The 17,989-nt window shown below is 43.9% G+C and overlaps 1 protein-coding gene across 2 annotated transcripts in view; it reads right to left on the minus strand.

Moving 5' to 3' along the window:
- NCAPG2 (non-SMC condensin II complex subunit G2) overlaps positions 1-17,989 on the minus strand; it is a 269,347-nt gene that overhangs the window by 46,466 nt on the left and 204,892 nt on the right. For both annotated transcript variants that reach the window (XM_069211162.1, XM_069211164.1), the window contains one exon: positions 5,979-6,082. In XM_069211162.1, coding sequence (XP_069067263.1) covers positions 5,979-6,082 — 104 coding nt within the window. The remainder of the gene's footprint in view (positions 1-5,978; positions 6,083-17,989) is intronic.

Genomic DNA, 17,989 nt, shown 5'->3' on the forward strand with positions numbered 1-17,989 from the left:
GAAGGAGGACATTTCCAGCAAGACTGAAGCTCAAAGGAGCAATCTCCTTTCAAAAATAATAAAAATCACACAAGCTTTTTGCTAGATGAGCGTAAGTAAGCTATGGTCTTGGGTCTAAGCAGGACATCTAAGCATGGCTAAATGTCAGTCTTTATATGCTAGCTACCTTTGTGCACGATGTCTGAATAAATCAATCACATATGATAAGCACCATTCTATAACCTGTAGCGCTAGTTCAGATGTTACAGCTTTTAAATGAGTAGAAACATTCAACTAATTTTAGATTCAGTAAACAGGCATCACTTGCTATATGGTGGTACTGTCCCAATGGGGATGCAGGAGATGGCTCCACACAATTAAGTGCTCTGCAGAGACCAGGTGATGTCTGGTCGGCAAGACTATGATCTAGAGAGACAGAGGGCTCTAGGGTAAAGTGTTTATGGTCCTAGCATGGCTGAGGTGCCTTATAAGGATTGTCACAAGAGATGGTGTTCGAATGGGCCCTGAACAGATACACAGGCCTATGCCCGGGCTGTATGAAAGCAGTGTGCATGCAGTTGGTGGGAAATGGGCAAGATGAGTCACACTGAGGCCCCATTTATTAAATTCCAGTTGACAGCCGTGACACCGTTAATAAAGATCCAATCAGAAAGGACTTGGTATTATTTCAGACTCTGGTGCAGACCTTCAGCATCTCTGTGATAACAGAGACTAACCACTCAATGAAGGCAGATTTACAGCAGCTAGTTATTACTAATGACACCAGCATGGGATTTTTGTATGGCTTTAGCGCCATAAAGCTGTCACCAGTGAAACTGAATACTCTTGTCCACAGGATGGAGATGCCATAATTGGTGCAAAGGGTAATGCAATGCACTCTTTTGGCACAGGCCGAGATATGTAATGGACCTAGTTAATTCTTACAGAGTAGTCCAATAAATAGCAGTGTTTGGTAGTGTTAAAGCACAATATAGCCCCTCAGGTGTTGGGACTTTAATGTTCTCCCAAATCTCATACCACAGAAGTGTCCTTATTGTCAGCCATTTCACAGGGAATTTTTAGGATCATGAGGAAATCAGACTAAGGCAAGATGGATGATCCTCAGCAAACTACCTGTAGAAAATGTCCTCTCCACCTTTGATCATGTTTCCAAGTCTTAAGATGCCTCACAAACCACAGAGATGTGATAAATGATTCCATTTCTGACTGTCTGTCTAATGGTGTTAAACAGTTTGGTTTTTGTTATGCTGGCCCTCTGGTCATTTATCTGAGAAGATTATGCACCCCCTCTCAATGAATGCATTTTCAACAAGGTTCTCATCCCCACCCTTGTGATCGGTCTTCTTCAGAGCAGCCCTCGGTGCAAAACAACAAAAAAAAAGTATTTTTCATTTTTTGTGCCATGACAGTCTCAGGAGGCAAAGCACTTTCAAATATGATATTGCCTGTAAACGCCATGGAAATTAACCCACTATAAGTTTATAGTGGTGGGGAGAGGGAGCGAAGAAGAAACCACTCCCATGTCTACGAATGCCCTTCTCCAGTATTTTTCAAAGGATCTGGGGCTTCGCACCACTTATGAGTGAAGTCTTCTGGTGTTATGTGGAAGAGTGCTGTGTCATCCTGTTCTCGCCTTTCTCCAGTGTGTCACTTGACCCACCACTCCTTTTCAGCACTACCCAGAAAGCTTGTGTATAGTTACTGGTTAACTGTGTGCCCATCACCTCTGAAATTTCTCCAGGATATCTCCAGGTCACAAATGCCTCTGCCAATATCAGAACAGTGAATCCATTCTAAGTACATGAGCTGGACACTGGTCAATACAGGTTCCCCAGCTACACAATGGCTTCACCGACACTAGGGATGTTTGGTTTCAAACATCTCGTATTAATAAACCCTCCCTGATGGATTTATTAATAAATGCACCCAGAGGGCACGACTCTGACCTCCTGCCTTTACTCTTGGGTGGTCCTGTTCTGGGAGAGGTGTTTACACACCCCACCTAACAAGATGACCTGCAAACCTGCATTCCAAGGCAGGTAGCTTCAAAGTAGTCAACCACCCTTGGTATGCAGGTCTGGCTTCACTCAAAGAAGAGCTGCAGACCCCCACCCCTTCCCACCCTCCCCCATGCCCTAGCCCAGGGCCCAACTGACACCTGTATAGGCCGGAAATTTAGTATTCAGGGATGTGTTTCCACCCCTCAGGTCAGTCACACCCGTAAGGTGAGATGCCTGATAGGGACACAACTTTTAGAAATCTTCCATCTTGGCGGGCAGATTTAAGAACTCTATAGGTTATGCCCACTTCCCACAGGAACTGGTTATATACGGGGTGTAGTGAGCCCAGGGGTAAGAAGCCCATTGGCTACTACCCTACACTACCAGAAACTCCTCTAAATGCAGTATTTGGGGAAGCCCTTGGCACCAGGAAATCAGATTCCTGCTGACCTACAGAGAAGGAGGAGGACATCCAAGAGCCACAAATGCAAAGCCAGATGAAGAAGAACCTGATGTGGTCCCAGCCCTGCTGGTCTGTTCCTGCCGATTTGCGACAAACTCAACTCATCCTGCAAACTGCTGTGCCCTCAAAAGCTAGGAAGCCTGCTTTCAACAAAGCTCCAGGAACTCCCGTGAAGCTGCTCCCCACATCTTGCTGGCACCCCCAAGAGAACGGCAAGGTTCCGGGCCAAATAAAACACCACCGGAAAGTGTTCATGCACCAGTGCTGCCTAGCCTGAGCTGAGGTGAACCAATGGTGGCCAACGAAGTCCCCCTAGCCTTCCAGAAACAAAACCCACCTTGGACTTGCCCACTGTGGACTCACCGAATCCGCCTGCAGCCTCTGCATGAAAGCCCCCCCTAGCCGTGAGTGCTCCGATGGAGAAAGACTGACAACTCAGGAAATCTCTGCACCCGTTGCCCCTGGCTCATGGAGAAGAGGACTGAAGGTGTCCCCACATCCCAAGACATCTCAAGATTGGAATCCCCTTGTTGGTCCCCCCCTGACTGGACTGCCTGTCCAGACCTGCAGCCTCTTTCAACCAGACCAATCCCACTGACTAACATGGGGCACAAAATGATGTACTACACCTCAGCACCTCGCTGCACCAGTGCCACCCAGTGTGACCTGTTGGTGTGATCTTGACCTTTGCTCAATATTTACATTAAGTTTAGGAGATCGGTCCAGAACGTCGCTGTATTATACCTGAATGCAGTATTTGCTTTTCTCTTCACAGGATAACACTGCAGTGTTTCAGAAATTGCACGAAGTGTTGATCTTTCAAAACTGTGAAGATTTGTCTTGCAAAACGTACTTACCTGCAAGAATTGATTCTAGTGCCAAAACATATAAAGATAGTTGTTATTTGTGTATATTAGTGTGGATCTTCTTCATGAGTCATTTATTGACTGTGTGTGTATTTGGAGATGTCTCACGCTCCTCTCTGATAAGCCTAAACTTGCTCGACCACATTACTACCCTAAAAGGAGCAAGCTGGGATTGCAATAGCAAATCCCCTGTCCACTGGTAAGGGAACCCCTGTACTCTTTGCACGATTCATTGCATTTAGATATCTCATATAAAGAGCCAGCTTCCTAGCGCACTAGATTAGGCTCGATGTAAAAACTCAATAATCTTGGGTTCAGGCCATCCATGACTCCAACCGCAAAATTCTAAGTTTAAATGTGTGCAAAGCCAGATTTAATTGGCAGCTAAACATTAGAAGACTCAACTTCAATAATATTGAGCTAAACCATGACATAGTACTTAACCTATTCTTGAGAAAATCTAAGCATTCTTAACTGTAGCTTTGCAACATTGAACAGACGATTAACAGTTGCAGAGCTCCAACGTTTAACTCTACTCACACATAATTACTAGAGTAAACTAAATCATGTGATATATTAATACGTTTATTAAAGACTTCACTATTAAGCCTCTACTCCTAGAAATGTCTTTATTTTTTTAGTGATTTCAGATTTTGTTCTTACTTCCACCCACCTCAGAGCCGCAGCAATCCTGTTGTGTGTTAAAACGAGAAGGGTTCAGAACCGTACTTGTGGCTCCATGTTTCTGGCATGGAAAAATTGTGAAACGAAACGGACGTTACCGTGCTAGTGCGGCGTCTAAGTAGGCACTGCACAAATTACTTCAGGCGCGAGTGATACAGATGCCACCTACCAGTACGCAAGGGACCGCTCACCAAAAAAGTTCCGGTTACAGTCCGACACCTGGGAATAATTCTAAGGTAAGGAATCTGCAGCTAGAAGTCTCTATCCAATCTCCTTATCACATAGGTACCACTCATACACTACATCAGCCCACTTAACAACAACATATGAGGACCTGAAGGGACATTACAAACAGCAGGATGATATGTGTACCACCAACTTACAACCTCTTAAAATACTTTCTCTTAACACCAAGGTTCTTAACCCTTCAATCAAAAGAAGGAAGATGGTGAACTATTGCCATCCATAAACTTAAGGATGACATTATACTATTACAGGAAACAAAACTGGAGGTTGCAAAATCAATGAAACTTAAATACCAATGGATAAACAATTGATCCATCTCACCTGCACACCAGAAGAAAAATTGAGTTGTAACTCTTATATCTGAAAAAAGCATCTCAGCCACCTTACTTCGACATTACATTTTGGGGGTGGGAATGAGATCAGGTGGTTAATGTATGGATCATACATAATGTTTACTAGAAGCAACTGAAACTTCATTGACTAGGGCTATCAAATTCGAACCTTTGCTGGAACTGTAAACTGGCCCCTGGCGACACCACTCACATTTTGCTACTGCAAACAATTTCCTCCCCTCTGGCAAGATATAAGAAATGCAATTTAAAAGACGTTTAATGTTCAACTATCCACAGATGCCCCTACAGCATTATTACTCAAATCACTAATTGGCTACGAGCCATTGGCACCAAACTGGGTCTCTCTGATTGGAAAAGTTCTTCTAATATTTCCTTAACATGTGGTGGGTTTGGCTCAGTCTCATCAGAAGTACAGGTAACGCTTGTATAAAAAAATTCCATGTGTTCATCATCTAGGAAACTATGGGACGCATTAGTTACCTATAAAAGAACAAACCCCCATAAATCCATTTACACTAGAAAGATTTGAATGCCTGACAGTGAACTGTGGTATCCTGCTGATATGTCCTATACAATAGACATTTTTCTTCAAACGTTTTCCATTGCTATTAATTAATAAGATATGCCTCCCTCTCCCCCCACCTCCCCGCTTAGCTGCTTTTACCCCCTTCTCAATTTTTACTACTGAAAAATTTGCAGCTGTCCTAACCATTGGACTTCAATACACACAGATGTTGCTATTTTCTAGTTGTGGGAGTTTTTCACTCCTACAACTTTTGCTTGCACCCTTTCTTGTGACTGACATTGCCATACTTTTTTTAATTTCTTATAATACTTGTCAGAAGCATTGTTAATATATATCCTTATACAAACTTGCTTTTGGTGATGGATATATCTATATTTTATCAAGATGTTACATTATAAACATGTCTTCCCAATAAAAGCATTTGAAAGAAATAAAGTAATAATGTCACTTATTTTCATGTATTCAGCCCCTCTCAAACATTTTTAGATCCAGAGTTACCATTTTAAATAAAGCCCAAAATGCACACTATAAAAATCATGGTGATGGGATACCCAAAAGAACAGAGCTGAACTAAAAGAAAGCATATGAAAGCTATAGGAAAGCTACTGGACAGAAGATTAACATCATTCTTGAAGCACAATTCTGACAGTTCAACCAATCAAGTTCAGCGAATCCACTTCTTGCTTCAGACTATTAGCCTTTCACACAAGTGCAGCAGCAGCCAACAGACCACTTCAACACAGCTTAAGTAAGAGGGCAGAAGCTATTTGCATCTTTTCAATACTAGAGGAAACGAAAGCTGGCATCTTCTACAAATGACACTGAAAAGATAGTATTTACCTCATGACATTTGATGATTTCGCTATTATTGTCAATAAGCAACATGAAAGCGGTGGCAAATTTGAACATGTTTCAGGCACAGTGAATTCTTCTATATTTGCAACCTAAATGAAAAAAATACTTTATTCAATTCCTAGAAAGAGACAGATAATGAACGAAAACGTGTTTGGAACCAGAATAACCCCCAACTAAAGTGATAGTTTTATTTGCTATTTTCCCCAACAGCACGTCACTGGGTTATTGCAAGTCAACAAGGAGTTCTATTGCTCAGACTGAGCTAATTCACAATATCATACAAGTAGGAGCATTTTGTATATTTAATGAATAAATTACTTACCTTCGTTAATGTGCTTTCTGATGGAAACTTTAACTGCAGATTCTTCATCTTGTGAATACACCCAAAAACCAGACTAAATCTGGAAGTTTTTCTCAACATTGCTCGGGTTGCATTGTGCATCTCAGTGTTGAAACATCAACTGTCCACACTTAAAACAGTTTATTTCTTTCTGTGCATTCATATGCAAATCCGGAGCTAGTGTCTTATGCTCCTCATCAATTCACAAGATGCTTTTCTTCAAAATGTCCCTGTCTGCAAGTGCAGTGTCACCCCCAAAGACCACAGGATTTAAACATTGTAGTAACTGTTTTAAACTAATATCGGTGATGCACCCCACAAGGTTTGCCTCTATTGTCTAGGATTGGGCCACGACCCCCAAATTATGTGGGGAGTGTGCCCTGATGAGTCATGGCGATGAAGGACAACCAAGCCAAGCTGTAGGTCGCCAAACAATCTGAAATCATGAAATGGCCACACTTGCTCAAAACAAAGTCTCAGACCCGTTCCCATTCTTGGGGCCGGTCCTGCGACAGATCTTTGTAGATTTCAAAATCTTTGCTTAAGTAGAAATCAAAGAAAACACACAAAACCTGAAGCGGGCATCATCCCAGCCTGGCCACACTCCTTCAGAGAAGTTGCAAGGTGCCCAGAAGCCTCACTCATGGTCCCATGTCGAGGAGCAGATTTAGCAGTTGATTCAGATACACCTAGCTTCCAGTTCAGTCAGCGATACCGCAACAGGTCTGTGGTTGCGAACCAGTTATCGTACCATCAGCAGGTACCCCCTGGGCACATGCTACGCCTCATGAACCCACAGCATGAATGAGCAGGACATACAGTGCTGCTGTTAAAGTGAAGCCATTTATTTTCCACGGTTAAAACACAGGACACCAGAAGAGAACTTGCAGCCAGGCCTAGACTATAAAGACCAGTCAGATTAGTATAGTTTAGGTATCACCCATAACAAAGGAATAAATTAACAACTAATTAACATATATATATATTTTTACTTAATATGGCCAGCATCACAGAATAGTAAAAAAAAGAGTTGGTAGACAATTAAATAAATAAAATATGATGAGCATCATGATCTATTAGCCTACACCTAATAAGTCATGCAGTGAACAAGTAGCTGGACACAGCAAACACTACTACACCTGATGTAGAGGTCTTCACTAATTCCAAGGCATAAGTAAGACTCCGGATGCCAGAGTCTTAGTGTTGGGGGCATTTATTTCCACCTTGTCATATTATATATGCTGGGCAAAATAATAAAATGTGTAATTCATCTTCAACGTAGGCAAGAATTTAACTGAAGGAATAAATTACCACGAGTAAAATTAAATGCGATTAATGGTAATATGTCCATTTTTAATTAGAGGTACAATATTTGGCTATCAATGGCGTGACTTCATCTAGAAATGGCTCAAATGTAGGTACACATTTATAGGACAAAAAACTCCAGTCAAGCAACCATGTGGATTTCTTTTAAATGCTGCTTTTCTTGCACCTAAACCCTGTAAGTGGGCCTAACTTCTGTGGCTTTATCAGATGTAATGACACTGGGTGATCCCTGAAGGTTCATCAGGCCAACATGCCCCAACGTATCTGGTACAATCATAAGCACCACTTGTGCCTCATCATACTGCATAAACCTTCCTTGAAATGGCTAAGCCTGTGTGCACCCCAAAGTCTGATCCAGCATACCAGGGGCCCAAGTTTAGTAAGGAAGGTAATGTTGGTGAGCCCCAGGTCCACACATTATAAGAGTTTGGGGATGTACCAGAGGAAAGTCTCAGAAGTCCTCTGAGTAATCCGGTGTTCAGATTGCTTAGGAGTTCTACTTCATGTAAGAAAGCTTTCTGGCACTGTGCATTGCATACTACAAAAGCAGGGAAACCAGTGAGCCCCGTTTTCCACTGTGAAATGTGTGGTTCCTCTTCCTCTCTGTGAAAGAAGGTTACTCATTCTAAGAATATGCGTACTCCTCGTGATGAATAACTGATCCCCTAAAAACGTAAAATTCATACACTTCTTCAAAGCTGGATTTATTCAAAGGAAAATTATTTTCACACCTTTTAGTAGCCTGAACGTCATTTATATTTTTTTATAGCGCTGTCTCCTAGACCCCTTGGCTCTACAGAGGTGTACAAACTTATCAAGTAGATTCTGTAAAGAGAGTTTCCTCAACGGATAATGGGGATCTTGGTCCCAAAGAGCCTTGGGACATCACTGTGGCATTTACTAACCTCAGACACCACTTGATTTATGTACAGTGACTATGGGAGGGGTGCTAGACAGCAGCCCTGCCGAACACCCCAAAAACTATCATGTTGTTTTGCCTGAGACATTATCCATCCCCCTGCACCAATCTTACCACTGCAAAGTTCCTGTGATGAAGTAGAATTAAGATGTTCAGAAAAGCTATAGGAATGTACCTACCGTGAAGGGATTGCCAAAGTTAACCCAGGCACAATGTTGAATGCAGGTGTCAGATCCATACACAAGGCCTACACAAAGAAGCACTCTTGAGTTTGAAAAACGTTTCTAGGATCATTTTAAACCTAAACACCTGGTCGGCTGTGCATGTTTTTCTTTCTAAACCTAAGTCATTCTGGTACAAAATCTTATCAGATTCAGCCCCTGCTTCAATTCTGGACAGCACTACTAAAGTAAACATCATCAAGGACACAGTTGGGCGATAGTTGGTTGGGCCATACTGTTCACCCTGCTTGTAAATTAGCCATATTTCTGCAGCAGGGCAGAAAGAAGGTGTGTGAAGCATGCCCAGTCATTAACGTGACAATTCACCAACCCCTCGCCCAAAGGAAGGCGAAGTCGGATTTGTAAAGATAAGCCAGGATTTTATCAAGGCCAGGGCATTAAAGGCAAAGCCTTCCTGTATTTGTTGACTTCCAAATAATGTACTATACATTGAAAGGCTCTATTTTTGCAGGCCATTTCTATTATTACTCTACGGTACACAGTGGCTTCCTTCGAGGGCTGGGGCGTCAAAATAGAAGGCTGAAAAGTTAAACCAGAGATCTTCAACAATTTGCATATTTTGGCAAATGCTATTTACTGTTATTAGCTGTGATATGCCAGAAGGGGAGTGAGTCCTTGAGTTTAACAGCTCACCCGGAATTTTGCCATCTTCTTTTCCAGTAGGATCTTATTACGAGTTCTGCTGTCAATAACGTCTGTTCTGATGTTACTTTTTAGAGCAACAAGCAAATAAACTAGCTCGTCTGCAGTCTTTATAAAACTAAGGATGACTGCTAGGTTTGGCAGTGAAAAGTTTTGGTGAAACGTGTAACTATGTGCCTGCAAACTTACCAATTGAGTTTCAGGCTTTGATATGGCCTGAAGTAGTGGTAAATGTTAGGGAGCTAAAACTTTGGCTAACAAGCCACTTAAAGGATTTATGGTACCTTCAAGTGACACCTGTTGTTGGAAACATTTGTGCAGAGACTACTGCATGTCTTCCGTGACACCAGGCCACCGGCAAGAATGCTTAGGGTGATAACTGTGGCACTAATGAGATTATTGCCAGCAATATCCAAACTTAACATTTTCAGGCAATTAGCATTTGAGGCTAACTGGAGTGAATTATCAGCGACTGGCTACTTACTCAGCTAAGTATTGATACTGTGGGCCCTGATGAGAATCCTAGAGGTTGAATTTGAGGAGCTTGCCAGTGGTGCGGTAGACAACTGCTGACAGCGGTTTAGCAGTGTCTTAATTATGGGTGCTGAAGGAGGACTGGGATGGAGTAAAGAGGGGTTGATCAGCTAGCAGGATAGGAAAAGCCCCATGACCGAACTTTTTTGTACTTTTCAGATAGTTTTTTGGTAGCCCATGTTTTACTGGGTGGGGTAAAATGGCTTCCCTCGAAATAGGTTGCGTTCGGCAGAGTCTCTTTAGATTGTGAAGTTTCTTAATTTTTTTTATTGCAAATTAAGGTAACACCATCTTCTGGAAGCACATCAGTGGATTCTACTTCCCTTGGCTGGATCTCTGTGACTCACCTCAACATAAACATTTTTGGCGCTAAAGGTATAGTGTTCAGATCCCGGGTTCCTGTGTTATGGTAACATTTTGTTAACACAGGTAATTTTTCTAAGACACAAAGTGAGACTGGCGAAATTAAACAGATAAAGCCATTGACATCTGGGCTCTTAGTTGCCTTGAAATGCTGTGTAATATCAATTTTTCATCTTTGCTGGTACAAGTTGAATTTCTTCGATATTGTCCTGCGCTCTTAGATGTACGATGAACCCCTTAACCAAACTGGGCATGACTTTAATCTCAGACTCAAGGACCAGATAGTGCTTGTCCAAAGACTCAGCAGTGTTTCTCAATCAAATCAACTCAACTGATGACCATCTTTTAGAATCCAAGCAACCAACAGAGATTGAATCAAGAGTTTTTGCAATGGGAATCATCGCATCAAGAACCCGTGAAATCAGTGAACTAACATCCGGGCTAAAGTTTATGCAACGATTGAGGGGTGCTTTGGCCCTCAAGGTCAGCATGGGCACAATAGTTGGAGGGATGACATTGGGACGGAGGTAGAGGGAGGCTCTGAAGGATTCTTTGATGCTAGAATCTTGCTTTAAGGTCCTGAAGGGTACCTCTGGTCCTCTTGGTGAAGCACCCATTGAACCAGTCCTAGTAGAAACTGGAGTTGGATATGCCGTAGCTATTATCAGAGCTGTAAATGAAGTCTGAGCTGCCATTAAGCTCTAAATTCGAAGTGGTTCCCATTGATGTCCAAAAACTCTGGAAGGAGGTCTTTTTGTAGTACTGATGACTTCTGGCTGCCAAAAGGACTTACAATGGTGTCTGTGATAACTGAAGAATAAATAATAACCTCTAAGACAGGACTTCAAGCTCATCTGTGTAAGTTTCACAACACATTTCATTTTTGTTGTTGTTTTTTTTTGTGTTTTTAAAACCCTTAAGGTTGGGGGTTTCTTGGATACTCCATGATTGACATATACTAGGGCAATAGCTGAAGGACTATTCACAACAAGTATTTGACCCGCTGGGGATAAAAATGACAGTTACATCTAATACTAATTGTTGCTGAAGTGGAGAACAGCATTGGATTGGCCTTAACAATTGTATAAAGATGACTTATTTATCTGTTCTAACATTCTCTGCATTAACATCTGCAACACACTTGCCAAAAAGCAACTTCTGAAAGTACTACAAGCCCATTCTACCAGGGCCAAAGCTGCTACTACTGAGTTAGCATGCAAATCCCTGTCCTAGATATTTGCCTGTTCGCTACATCTCTCCATACACTCCAACGCCTTATTGTCTGGATGGTCAGGTTCATTTTACCCACACGGTCCTGCAGGACTTTCTGGTTTGAGTCCACTACTACTGTGCTGTCACCTGTAAAAATAATTAGAGTATACTTATGATGTCATTTTCTGATTATTAATACATTCTACATCACATCTTGCTTGCATACGAAGGTGATTAGCATTTAGAGACTGAAGTATACATTACCACCACACTGCTGCCCACCTCTATCGGGCACTGAAGCACTTACCCTCAATACTGCCTTATCTGGTAGAGACTACCTCTACCTACAGATTCTTTACCTGTGAATTCTCCCCAGGCGTCAAACTGGATCCGGAAGATTGTTTGTGGGCAGTACCCCAGTAGGTGGCATAAATCGGCAGTGTATACGTCTTCAGGGCCAGAAATTACGTTCCTTTTCCTTCATAGATGTCACCCAGGCGCTCTGACGTCACTTTCTTTTCACAACTTTCCATCCCAGAAGCAAAGAGCCATTAAGATCACTGACCGACTAGACTGTCAAAACTAGGACCCTGAAAAGGACGTTGATGCTCCCTAGAAAGCTGTTCACAGAGTGGGGAGGATTGGTAAGGAAACCTGTAGCTAAATATAGTCTCTCCCGGATTAGGCTTTACTGAAGGTAAGTAACTTGTCTATCTGAAAGAGACTTCTAGCGGCAGATTCTTGCCTGTGAATAGATACCCAAGCAATATTAGTCTTGGAGGTGGGTCTATGAGCCAATTTCAAGCAAGAAACTCCTGGAGGACTTATCAACCAAAGTGCCAATCTCTACAGACCTGACTGTCCAGGCAGTTATTTTTAGTAAACATGTGCAAAGAGGCCCAATTGCTGCCTGGCAGATGTTCAGGACTGGCACTCCACAAGCTAAAGCAGTGGTTGCAGCTTTAGATCTGGTGGATCAAGCACACAAGCCTTCAGGTTGCCTTTTGGCCAGTGCATAGCAGATCTTGGTGTAAAGCAGTGTTTCCCAACCTTTTGACTCCTGAGGACCCCCAATAAATCATTACTGGAAGCCGGGGACCCCCAGCAATTTGTACGATTTAAATTTCAAACATTAAAATAATAATTTGCAAAAAATATAACAAGTACACACCAAACAAATACTCAAATTACTAAAGATATAATTATTTTATATTGAAAAAAATATGCAAAATTCAAAACATTTTATTGGGAAGGTTGGCGCTGCATCTTGGCGACTACCTTTTCATTGTTTGGTTTTATTTAGGAAAGGTGAATCCTCAGGTCAGATTCTACATTTCCGGAGCGATTTCTGTTTTGATATTTTTTAGGTATGTAAGATCTGAGAAAGGTTTTTCACATAAATGAGTGTTGGGGAAAGGAAGTAAACCATAGGGGCCCTCTCATCTCTCCCTAGCCTCTCTGTCACATGTACTTCATTTGTTTTAAAGCACCTCTCATACCACTGTAGGGTGTCAGGGCACTATACAGGGGACTACAAGGGGTAGGATTCACATGTCATCCACACTGGTAGGCATTTTCTAAGAGTGCTTGGTCTGGAGCAGCACAAACTTAGGATTGAGAACACAGCACAGTGATTAGCGAGGACGTTAGTAATAAGAGTGTATTTCTACAGAAACAAACCTTTTTTAGCAGCAGAAGGAAAATGAAAGACTAGGGAAAAACAACTTTCTAATTTGTGCCATGCGGTTTGCATGTAGCTGTTTAACAGCAGTTCATAGCTCACTGTGCTAGATTATTATTATGAACTGCAAAGTAATAAAAGAATCCCTGTGACAAAAGCAGTAACCCACTGTGCCATGCTCATAAAATACTGTTCTTTGCATGATACACGTTCTTTGCAGCAGGCATATTAACCATCTGCGCTACCTTTGAGTCAAAACTGCCACTGCCCAAAACTCTCATTCCTCTCCAGCAGGTACATTAATCAATAGAGTTCTCTTGACACTTATTTTTGTTGTACACGAGCTTTGCAGTGCTTTTAAAACTGCTTAACAAAGGAAGTAATAAACATAAAAACAGGAGGCACGTGTTTGTCAGAGGCCCCACTGGAGAAGTGTCTTTCTCCCAACCCAGTCCTGCGGACCCCCTGGGAATGTGTCACGGACCCCTGGGGGTCCACGGACCACAGGTTGGGAACCACTGGTGTAGAGCACAACCCAACAAGCAATCGTTCCCATCTGCACCAACCGACCTTTCTTCACTCCAACATACCCCACGAACAGTTGGTCGTCTACCAGGAAATCACAGGTATGATCTAGGTAGAACGCCAACGCTCCTTTTGGGACCAGGTGGTGAAATCTCTTCTCTTCCTCAGAAGGATGTGGGGGTTGTAAAAGTGGGCAAGCTAATTGATTAGCCTACACGAAACGGCATGACCACTTTTGACAGGAAAGAGGACCTAGTGCAAACCACTGCTTTGTCAGAACATATATAGAGGTAGAGGACGTTTAGATGATAAGACCTGCAGCTCACTCACCCTGCAAGCTGATGTAACTGACCAAGGAAGGCTGTTTTCAATGTGAGAAGCCTGAGGGGTCAAGTTGTGAAGGGGCTTGAAAGGACAGCACATCAAAAAAGTCAGAACCAAATCAGGACCCCACTTGGGCATAATGAATGGGGATGGAAGGAATAGATGAGTAAGACCTTTGAGGAACATATGTACAATAGGAGACTTAAACAAGGATGGCTGATCAGGCAACCAGAAGAAAGCAGAAATGGCAGATAAGGACCAGTTACTTACCTTCAGTAATGCCTTATCTGGAGACAATAGCTAGCTGCAGATTCCTCATCTCAGAATATTCCCAAGGTGTCAGTCTGAATCTGGAGATTTTTCTCGAGCAGTAATCCAGCACACCATTAGGTGGCGTTGATCAGCTCTGCATCCGTCATTGGCATAGTCATCGCTGAATAGGACATCATTGTTCTAATATAGGCACCAGCACACGGACGTCAGTTTCTTTTCACAACTCCACGCCAGAAGTTCAGCGCCATGAAGAACACTCAACATTGGTGCTTCAAAAATAGGGCCCTGAAAAGGGAATCCCTGTCCCTAGAAATCAGATCGCAGAAGGGAGGGTCAGTAAGGAATCTGCAAGTAGATATTGTCTCTATCACATAAGGTGTTACCGAAGGTAAGTAACTTGTCCATCTGATAGAGACATCCATTTGCAGATTCCTTAGCAATACCATCCCTGGAGGTGGGTCTGTGAACTAAGATCACACTAGAAAGTCCTGCAGGACTGAACGGGCAAAGTGCCCAGCTATACGGACCGGACCGTCCAGGCAGTAGGGTTTAGCAAACATGTGCAGGGATGCCCAAGTTGCCGCCTGACAGATGTCAAGTACTGGAACTCTGCATGCTAACGCAGTGGTCACAGCTTTAGCTCTGGCAGAATGAGCACACAACCCCTCATGGGGTTGCTTCTTAGACAGTGCGTAGCACATTTTAATGCAGAGTACGGCCTATCTGGAGATGGTTCTCTTCTGAAGTTCCTGACCTTTCCTCGTCTCCACATAACCAACAAAGAGTTGATCATCCACCCAGAAGTCTTTGGCACAATCAAGATCGAACCACAATGTTCTTTTTGGGTTCAGGTGGCGGATTCTCACCTCTTCCCTAGAAGGATGAGGGGGTGCAAGGTGATGGGTTGGCCTACATGGAAGGGTGTAACCACTTTTGGGGGGAAAAAAGAGGCCCTAATGTGAAGCACCACATTGTCAGGCTAGATTGAAAGGAAGGGTGGCTTAGATGACAATGCCTGCAGCTCACTCACCCCGAGGGCAGATGTAATGGCCACAAGGTAGGCTGTTTTCAAAGTTAGAAGCCTGAGAGTACAATTGTGAAGAGGCTCTAAACGAGCGCACATCAGGAATGTCAGAACAAAATTAAAATTCCATTGAAGAATAATTAATGGGGAAGGAGGAAACATATGAGTAAGGCCCTTAATGAACCTATTTACAATGGGAGACTTAAACAGGGAAGGTTGATCAGGCAACCACAAAAAAAGCATAAATGGCAGACAGATATCCTTCGAAAACACCCATAGGAGAGTACTGCTGGGCCAGTGAAAGTATGAACAATAGAACCTTAGAAAGAGTGGCAGAAAGGAGTGTCAACAGACTTGCCTGTGCACCATGCCACAAATATCTTCCGGCGACAGGCGTATACCGTTTTGGTGGAGGGACGCTTAGCTGCCAAGATTACATTACAGACTTCTGATGGAAGGTCAAAAGCTCTCAACTGCTGCGGCTCAATCTCCATGCAAGAAGGCGGAGACTGGATAGGTTCAGGAGGAGAACCCTCTCCTGCTGCTCTGACAGAAGATCCTCCCAAAGGGGCAGTCTGATTGGAGGATCAATGGGCATGCTCAAGAGCTCGGGATACCCACACAAGAAAGAACCATACAAGTGTAGCAAAAATAAAGGGTTCTTTATTACAGTAGTAACTACTAGACTACTAGCATTGGTATATCTCTGTTTGGAGATATCAACACACGATATATACACCAAATAACAAGTAGCAATAGCATAAAATGTAGAGGGCCCTATGGGGGAGGGGGAGGTGGTGGCCAAACCATATACTAAGTAAGTGGAATGCGAAATAATGAACCCAACCAAGATAAGTGTGGTAGTTAGCTAGGAGCTGGGGAAGAACAAAAACACCATTGGTTAGTACAGCAAGTGTCCTCAGCGATAAGGAGCAGAGGGATTACCTATCCGGTCGTCCCATAGGCTAACATAGGGAAGTAACGGTTGGAATTCATCAGTTTCAGGAACCTCCACAGTGGACCCAAAGAAAACCTAAAGACAGGAGGAAGGTTGGGAGAGTGTCCCCACCAAAGGATACCCAGAAGACAGGAGTGCCTACACCAGAGGATACGGATAAATAGGGGTGAAAGGATGTCAGATACCCTTGCTAAAGTCAATGGAGGCCTTGGTTGTCCAGCTGCTGTAGCAACCTGTGGAGCAGGCCAGTGGACCCCAGGACGGATTTCAGACAGAGGAGACCTCAAAAGGAAGGGGGCTAAGTCCAGCACCATCGGAGGTGCCCAGGTGGTGCAGGTGGCAATGTCCATCCTCCCCGAGGTGACGTTCCTGCACGTTGGTGAAGGAAGAAGTCCAGCTGCAGGGTCCAGGAGCTGCAGAAGATCCTAAGAGTCAGGAGGATGGATTGCAGGAGGGTCAGTGAACAGCGAGGCCACCAACAAGCATTGGCAAATGCAAGCAGGAGCTGAAGATGGATTTGCGGGTTTTTGGCGATCAGCAAGATCCAGGAGAAACTACCCTTGAACGGGAGTCGGGGCTGGCCCTCGTCGGAGCCCCTACAAGTGACCCACAGGCGATGGACACAGGGAGTCACAAGGAGGTTTCAGCAGCACAACAAAACAGACGTCCCACGTTGCAACAGCTGCAGAACACAGATTGATCTTCGAGTTGCAGAGTGCTGGAGGCTGGGGCTTCTTGGTGCCTGAAGAACTCTTGGTGGAAGAGCCAACAAGCCTTGTCAAGAGCAACAGTTGCAGTGCAAAGGGGTGCTGTGCTAGTGGCTGCAGCTTGGCCCACAGTCTCCCGAGAGGATCAGAAGACAGGAGGGACTTGAAGAGGTCGACAGAACCACCACCTGTGAGCAGAGCCTTGATGTTGATCGTGAGACAGTAGGATCCACCAGCCAGTCGCTGTTGTCTTGAGGTGCGTACAGATGCAGGGGAGTGACTCCTTCACTCCAAGGGAGATTCCTTCCTGCTTCCAGGTGCAAACAGAGTCCTTGTGACCCTGGAGGATGCACAGCCTTGGATGTTGTAGAATTCTTGCAGGATCTCGAGAAACAATGTAGCAATGGGAACCTTCCCACTAGAAGCAGATTTGTTTAGGTTCCAACGGAGACCAGCAGCGGTTCCACAGGCCAGGAGCAGAAGATGTCTTCAGGAGAGTTTATTATAGAGTGTTGCTCGGAGAATCAGAGGACCCATCCTTGGGGGAGCCCTTAAGTAACCCTAAAAGGGGATTGGTCACTCTCTGAAGTGAACCACCTATCAGACGGTCAGGAATGTAATCTACCTGGCCTAGCCAGTCAAAGGCTCCCAGGGGCCTCTGCCTACTTCGTTTCCAAGATGGCAGAATCAACCGGCCACCTGACAGAGCTCTGTGCGCCTCTCTGGAAGGTTGGAAGATGGACAGCGGGTTGGTCACTCCCCTGTCTTTTGTGTGGTTTCGCTCCAGAGCTGGAACTGGGGGTTCCTGAACTGGTGCAAACCGTATTATGCAAGGAGGGCACCAAATGTGCCCTTCAAAGCGGTCTCATGGCACTCAGAGGCCACCCCAGCCCATAGACACCTAATACGAAGGGGAAGGAGATCCC

Source organism: Pleurodeles waltl, chromosome 10 (assembly GCF_031143425.1).
Source record: "Pleurodeles waltl isolate 20211129_DDA chromosome 10, aPleWal1.hap1.20221129, whole genome shotgun sequence".
NCBI classification, from domain to species: Eukaryota; Metazoa; Chordata; class Amphibia; order Caudata; family Salamandridae; genus Pleurodeles; species Pleurodeles waltl.